At 57.8% G+C, this 6,766-nt stretch overlaps 1 protein-coding gene across 9 annotated transcripts in view; it reads left to right on the forward strand.

The window, feature by feature from the left end:
- Positions 1–6,766, forward strand: part of WNT5A (Wnt family member 5A) — a 22,382-nt gene that overhangs the window by 1,730 nt on the left and 13,886 nt on the right. The window contains exon 1 of one of the 9 annotated variants that reach the window (XM_006917530.3): positions 9–1,245. The exons of 2 other annotated variants lie outside the window; for them this stretch is intronic. Coding sequence is in view for 2 of the 7 variants with exons in the window: in XM_025050682.1 (XP_024906450.1) it covers positions 6,334–6,492 (159 nt within the window). In the remaining 5 variants the exon portion in view is untranslated. Of the gene's footprint in view, positions 1–8; positions 1,246–2,963; positions 3,084–3,117; positions 3,142–3,304; positions 3,425–5,181; positions 5,302–6,318; positions 6,493–6,766 lie in introns of those variants that run through there. 6 more of the 9 variants (XM_025050683.1, XM_025050685.1, XM_025050686.1 and 3 more) reach the window with 6 other exon arrangements.

The raw sequence follows: 6,766 nt of genomic DNA on the forward strand, positions 1-6,766 counted from the left end.
GTCCAGAGTCCGGTTCGGTGCGGCCGCTGCCGAGCGAGCTCCTCCCGCCGCAGCCGCGGTGCCCTCGACCGCCCGCCGCCCGCCTGCTCGCTCTCCCGCCCCTCAGGCCCGGGCGCCAAACTAGGAGGTGGGCAGTCGCGCCGGCCATGGACCTCCGAAGCTGAACTGCCGCCGCGGAGCCCATCGCCCTTGCCCCTCCCCAGCCCCACGCCCTCGGTCCCCTCGCTTCTCGTCGCCTTTCGCCCTGGAAAGGCGGGGAAAAGAGGGGGATTAATCCGAAGAAAGAAAAAAGGGGGTGGGGAGGGGGAGCCCTTGTCTTCTCTGGGGCAATCGCCCCCGAAACCGCCGCTCAGCAGAACGTCGGGACAACTTCTACCTATTTTGCGCCCCCTTTTTGCCAAACCCTAAAATGAAAGGACAAAAGTTGGCGCTGACTCTTACAGCTCGGATGGCGACTTGTGCGTTTTCAGCGGCATCTCCGGGAGAAAAAGCCTTATGCGCCTGATTGTTCCGTGGCCCCCAAGCTGCGGTGTGTGTGTATGTGTGTGTGTTTGGGTGTGTGTGTGTGTACACAGACGTCCACACACTCACTCGCGGCCGCAGGATCAGCGCCTGGAAGCAGACGTTTCGGCCACAGACTTGGAGAGGAGGAGCTGGAGATCAGGAGGCGTGAGCCGCCGGGAGTTTGCAAAATCCGTGGTGTGAATGAACTGGGGGCACCTGGGTGCACAGATCACCCCCCCTCCCCGCCCCAGGCCAGAGTTGAGTAGTGGGGCATTTTTTTTCACTCTCTTGTGAAGAATTTTTTTTTTTTATTTGTTGTAAAGTCTTTTGCACAATCACGCCCACATTTGGGGTTGGAAAGCCCTAATTACCGCCGTCGCTGATGGACGTTGGAGAAGGAGCGCCTCGCCGCGGAACAGTCGCCTGCGCGCCCTCGCCGGACCCGCGGCTCCCTTGTTGCGCGTCAGCCAGGCCCTGTCCCTGCTGCGGGCCGGCGGGCTTCCGCGCCCCCTCGGTTCCTCCGCGCATCCCAGCGCTGCTCCGACTCCGACTCTCAGACTCGGGCTCCAGCAACAGCTTTGGCTCCGATTCCCTGCGCCTACCAGACGCGCCCCGGAGGAGCCCGCAGCTCTGCGCCGGATTGTCCCTCTAGGCTTAACCCGGTCGCTCTGCTTGGATTCCTCCGCTGCCCTTGCTCTGGTGGCGACTTCCTCCCTGGGCCCCCTCCCCCTCTCCAGGAAGGTAGGTGTTCTGAGCTCCACCGACGCTCATCACTTTTTTTCTTCTTTTTCTTTCAGAAGTTAACTGAATCCTTCCCCCATCCCTCCTTTTCTCCAGCCGCCTCGAGAGGCTGAACTTCCGCGGAGCTAGCAGGGACTCCCACCCCTTCGCCCTCTACCCCTTTAGCACTGCCTCTGTTTCCCGGGAGACCTCTTGTCCCACCAAAAGTTCTGCAAACCCTTTCGACTTTGGAGAAAAAGTTAGAAAGAGCCAGGGCAGAAAAACTGAGTGCAGTTCAGGGACGACTTTTCTTTTGCCCTGAGAAATTCGAGGGTAATTTACTATGTACATTTCAGTAACAGGATAATGATTCAATTCAACAAATATTTACCAAGTGCCCACTGCGCGGGGCACCAAGAAGGTGTGTGGCCAAGGCTTGGAAAGGGGAAGGGGATTCCTCGGTTGCGAGACCGGAGAGCCGGACTAGGGGCCCCAGAGCAGCGCACCTCCTGCCCTCGGCAACCAGAGGCCAGGTTGCAGGCTCGCCTTGGCCAGGGAAATCTAGCGCTGCAGGCCCTGCGCCTTTAAGAGTGCCTGGCGGGGGGCCAGCGCGCACCCCGGCGCGGGGAGCAGGGTCGCGTTATTAGCATTATTAGCCGCCACTGGGTGAGCTCCGGCACTTAGCAGCGGTGATGGGGGCGGGGAGTGCTGGCGGTGGTGGCTCTAATCCTGTCGGCTGAGAAAGCGCGCCCCGGCCCCCTGCGCGCAGAATCTGCCTTGTCCTTTGGAAACATTTGGGCCTCCGCGTTGGGAGAGCGGGAGGGGGGCAGTTTGTGAACTCTTGTTTGTTTTAATTGTCAGTTGTATGTTAAAGCCGAGTCACACACTCCGAGGGTCACCGAGAGTTCACTTTTACGAAAAGTTAACATTTCTTCCTGCAATATAACTTGCTATTTTCCAAACCTTTCCTCTATCCTCCAAGTTTCTATCCTTACTTCCATTTTTCTTGATCTCGCCCATTTTTAGTTTTCTAGAAAATAAGGCTGGAATTGGAATTAGAATGTTTCCTAAAGGCAACCCTCCCCCCACCCCCAAAAAAAGTTAAAAAGAAACAAACAAACAAACAAACAAACCTGGAGACCCCGCGGCCTTGTTTTCGTTTCCAAACCGTCTGGCATCGGGGCCCCATCTCGTCTTTCTTTAAATGGACAACTCGCTCTTTGGAAGTCACTTGTAGCCAACAGTGGGGATCGCACCTCCTCAGCCCCTGCCCTACCACCAACGTTCACTGTTGCTCCAGCCAGATGCGGATATTTTGTTTCTAGACAGCATCTGCTAGGGGAGTTTGAAGAGGGCAATGCTGAGAGCGCGCAAGCGATGGAGAGGCAGTGGAAATTGTGTGTGTGGATTTGTACTCTGTGTGTGTGCGGGGGACGGGCCGGTCGGGCGGTAACGAGTCAGTTGTTCTCTGGTCTTAGGCATCCTAGCCTTAGTCTCGCACAGCCCCTCTCCAGAGGACCCCCACTCCGGAGGCTCAACTCGAGAGTCTCTCTTGCCTTTTCCCTCCCTCTATCCGAGCGTTCTGGTGCACAAGGGGTTAGTTAGCAGCGTGCGCGCAGTGCTCAGCTAATTCCCAAGGCCTTTTCTTCCCCGCCGTGCGGTGCCGGCTGCCCCCTATTGGCTGCCTTGAGGTAGGACGCTTCGGAGTCGGTTTCTTGGGTCTAGCGGGTAGCTAGCTTAGTTGTTCGCTTCTAGTTCCAACCTCTGGCTGCGCACGTCCCTCCAGACCACCAGGTCCCACTCTCCGGGGATGGCCGCTCCGAGACCCCCAGAGGCGAGCTTCATTGCGCATAGCTGCAGTACGGAAGGGACCGTGGGTTCGACCCAGCAAATGGGGTTCGAGCGAGGGGAGGAAGGGTTGGTACCTCTTCTCCAGTGCATAGGAACAAGAGCTTCGCCCTATCAGAGGCCTTGGGTCCGGCCTTGGTGCTCTCACCAATTTTCTCTGTAATCGAGGACAAACGTTACTTTCTCTTTCTTGCCCTCAGTTTCTTCATCTATTTAAAGGTGGAGTTGAAACTGTCTCTGAAGAGTGGGGGTTAAACTTATCTTTAACTTTCTTTCTTCCACTGGACACTGCTATTCCTCTGGACAAAGTTGAGAGCCTGTGTTGAGAGAGTTAGACATCCTGTGTGAGAAGGTAAAAGTGGTGTGTGTGTGTGAGAGAGAGAGAGCGAGCGCGAGAGAGAGACAGAGAGACAGAGAGACGGGGGTGGGGGGACGGGTGGAGGTGTCTTGCGGTCTGGAGAGCCTTGTCCCAGGGATGGATGAGAGGAGGCAGGGAACAGAGCTAGACTAGACTTGGCTAGTCTTCCTCCCTTAGAGACTCCCTGTAACCGGACCTATTGTAGATTCGGAGTCGGAGCAATCAGAGGTTGCTCAGGTTCCTTGCACTGACTTGGGCTCTAGGAGCTCCCTCCACCTTCTCTCTCCCCACCCCCACCTAGCGCACTGGACACCTCCCGGTGGCGTGGGGCGGCCGCGGCCCCGGCTGCACCCAGGCTAGATGCTTAGTGGAGCGCTGGCTCCTAGTCTGCTCCACTAAAGTGGACTTCCTATCGGCCTCGGCGGTTCATCCTTTATCATCCCCTCCCACTTCTCTAGGTGTTCACCGACTCAGGACGGCCCAACTTTGTGGCTGCAACCGGGTTTTTCTCCCACAATTTTCTTCATATATCTCCTTGCTTTGTTGAGGGATCACGGTGGGGAAAAGAACGTTTATTTCCTACCGAGAGCTGCGAATCTTGGAGTTTTCTACCCTTTTCACCACCGCGAACCCAGGTCTAACTTACTTATTCCTCCTAGTTGGTATCCCTCATCATTTCCATTCCCAGACTTCGGGGGGAGGGTCCGGGGAGGGGAGGGAGGCTGGACACAAAGAGCCTGGTGGAAGGAGGTGCCCAAATCGAATGAGGTAGCGCCGGTGACGGAGGAGCAAGGATCGTATCCTTGCCTTTGTGGAATTTCTCTTTAAGGGAGGCGGGCGAAGGACTTGGGTGCTGCGCGCGATTGCGCGCGAGTTCCGATGCTTTCTGCCGCCTGCAAACATGCTCTAACCAGCGTGACGGTTTCCTTTCTCTCACCCCTCATTACTCACGATCCGCACCCCAGTTGATAAAAAGGGGGAGTTAGGAACACCTTTAATCCAATGCGAAGGCTTTGGAGGAGAGACAGAATAAGCAGTCACTGCTTTGAGCTGCTCTGGGCTGGAAACCAGGGCGCACGAACGCCCTACCCTTACCTTAACCCTCCCCCTGCATTTGAACCTCTCAAATACATCCTCCTCCTCATCGCACATAGGGAACAGATTCCGAGGATCCTTATAAAGTCGGCTTCCTCAGGCCCTGAAAGTGTTCGAAAACATTTAGTCCGTTCTTTGGTAAACCCAGCTTCTGCCTAGAACTTTTGTTTTACCCTTTTTGGTATGACAGTCTCCGGAGAAGTCTCATTTCGTAAAGTCTTTCGGGTCAGATCTCTTGGTAAACAAGGCAGAGATGTTTACCCCACAGAGTTGGTGTATTTATTAGTGAATTCTCTGTGGGTTCCTTCACTATTTCAAACTTGTGGGGCCTTTTCTTGGTTGCGCAGGTTTTAGAGCGGGAAGAGGGCCAAGGTGTTTCCCGGCAAGCGCGCGGGGTTAAGTGGAAACGCGACTCGCGGGGCTCTCCTGCGGATCCCTTTGGGGACACTTCCCGCCTACCGCCAGCCTGGAGAGACCCGAGTCGCGGAGACCTAGTGGCCCATTCCCAATTGGCCCCAGCTCTGGGATAGGGTGTACTTTTCCCGGGGCCGTCGGGCCGAGAGTGGGTTCGGTTTGTGTGGGTTCGGTTTGTGTGGCTTTGCCTCTAACAAAGAGATCTGCTGTAATCCGCCGAATCTGTTATCAATTTCTCGGCTGCCCGCGCCCCGCCCCGCGTGCCCCGCCCGTCAGGAAGCTTGGAAAAGAGCACGCGGCCAGCAGCGATACGCGCCCGTGGTCTCGGAAGCACACCGGAGCGTGTGTAACTGTGCACTCGTGTGAGTGTGCACTCGTGTGAGTGTGCATGAGTGTGTGCGCGCGCGGCCTTGGCCGCCTATGGGGAGAGTCGACTTTGCAGCAAGGGCCGCGCGCGAAGGCAGACCTCGCAGCCCACCCCTCCCCCGGAGGAAACTTGACACTTCGGGCGGGGGTGGGGAGGGAGACCACGACGTCTCCCTCCTAGGCTGGGGAAACCTCAGGTTTCTCTTCTCTGGGATGCACCCCCAGCTTTGTGGCATTTTGGGGACGAGCGAGCTACGGGCGTGGAGCCCTAGTTAGCGGGCCCTGGGGACCACATAAGCGTTTCCTCTAGGAGTCCCGAGGTGTCCGGGCCAAAGGGACGGCTGACAGGGAAAAGCCTTGGCAAGCTCTTGAGCCCCTTCGCGTTTCCACGGCTGCCTAGGTCCCATCAGTCCCTTTTACGGCGCAGGCTCCAGGCCAGGCCCTTCAGCCGTCTGGAGGAGGCTCACCTTTCCTTTCCCAAGGAAGGAGCTCCCTCGGTAGCTGCGGGAGGCGCAGCGCGGCCGGGTTACACTTATCAGAAATGTAAAAGGGGATTTTGGAAACCCGCTCCTCCCACCCGCACCCTCCACCGCCTTGCTCCGCCGCCGCCTACAGGTGGAGAAGTCACCAGTGGGGAGGATCGGCAGCCGAAGTTTCCAAGGCTGCCCCTGCCCCGAAATTCTTGACGACGGCAATCTTTGCCGCCCGGCCCTCCACGCCCTGGAATCCAGGGATCTCAGCCGCGGCGCGGGAGCCAGCGCATCTCTGGCCCCGTCAGGGCTGACTCTTACCAGCTCTGGCCTCGCCCTGCACCCTCACCGTTCGGGACTGACCCGACCGAGTCTGAATTGGGCTGGAGGGTGGGGTGGCAGTGTTACAAGGCCAGGCTCACAGTGCTGCGATGGAGAAGTGGCCGACCACTCCAGACCAGGGCCAAAGGAAACCGGAGTCCCCCTTGGCTTCCTTTCCCCTTTCTCCGTGGCAGCTGCCAGGAGTGGGGACGGGAGGGGCGGGAGGGATAATGAAAAATGGGAGGAGGATTGTGGGAGACCTGGGAAGGGATCCTCTCCGAGTACAGCGGGACCCAGCCCCCTTTCTTTCCTCTGGGGTGCCATCCCTTCTTTGGGTACACTAAGTCCGAGGAGGAGGCCGCAGGCAGGGGAACGCACTGTTTTCCGGATTCCTTGGTTGGAAGAGCAGATCTCTCTCCTCACTGACTCCTGTTCCCCCATCTCCTTCTCCCCACTCCCATCTGGCTGAAGAGCGTTCTAAGCAACCCCAGGCTGCCCTTCCCCCTCTGGAAGTGGCTTCTCCCAAAGCAGCCCGCAAACTGATTATGAAACATACGATGTTAATTCAGAGCTGCATTTCCCAGCTGGGCACTTTCGCGCGCGCTGCTCCCCCGGGCCTCGCCCCTCCACCCCTTGCCCTTCCCTCCCGCGTCCTGCCCCCACCCACCAC

Source organism: Pteropus alecto, unplaced genomic scaffold (genome assembly GCF_000325575.1).
Source record: "Pteropus alecto unplaced genomic scaffold, ASM32557v1 scaffold75, whole genome shotgun sequence".
Lineage (NCBI taxonomy): Eukaryota > Metazoa > Chordata > Mammalia > Chiroptera > Pteropodidae > Pteropus > Pteropus alecto.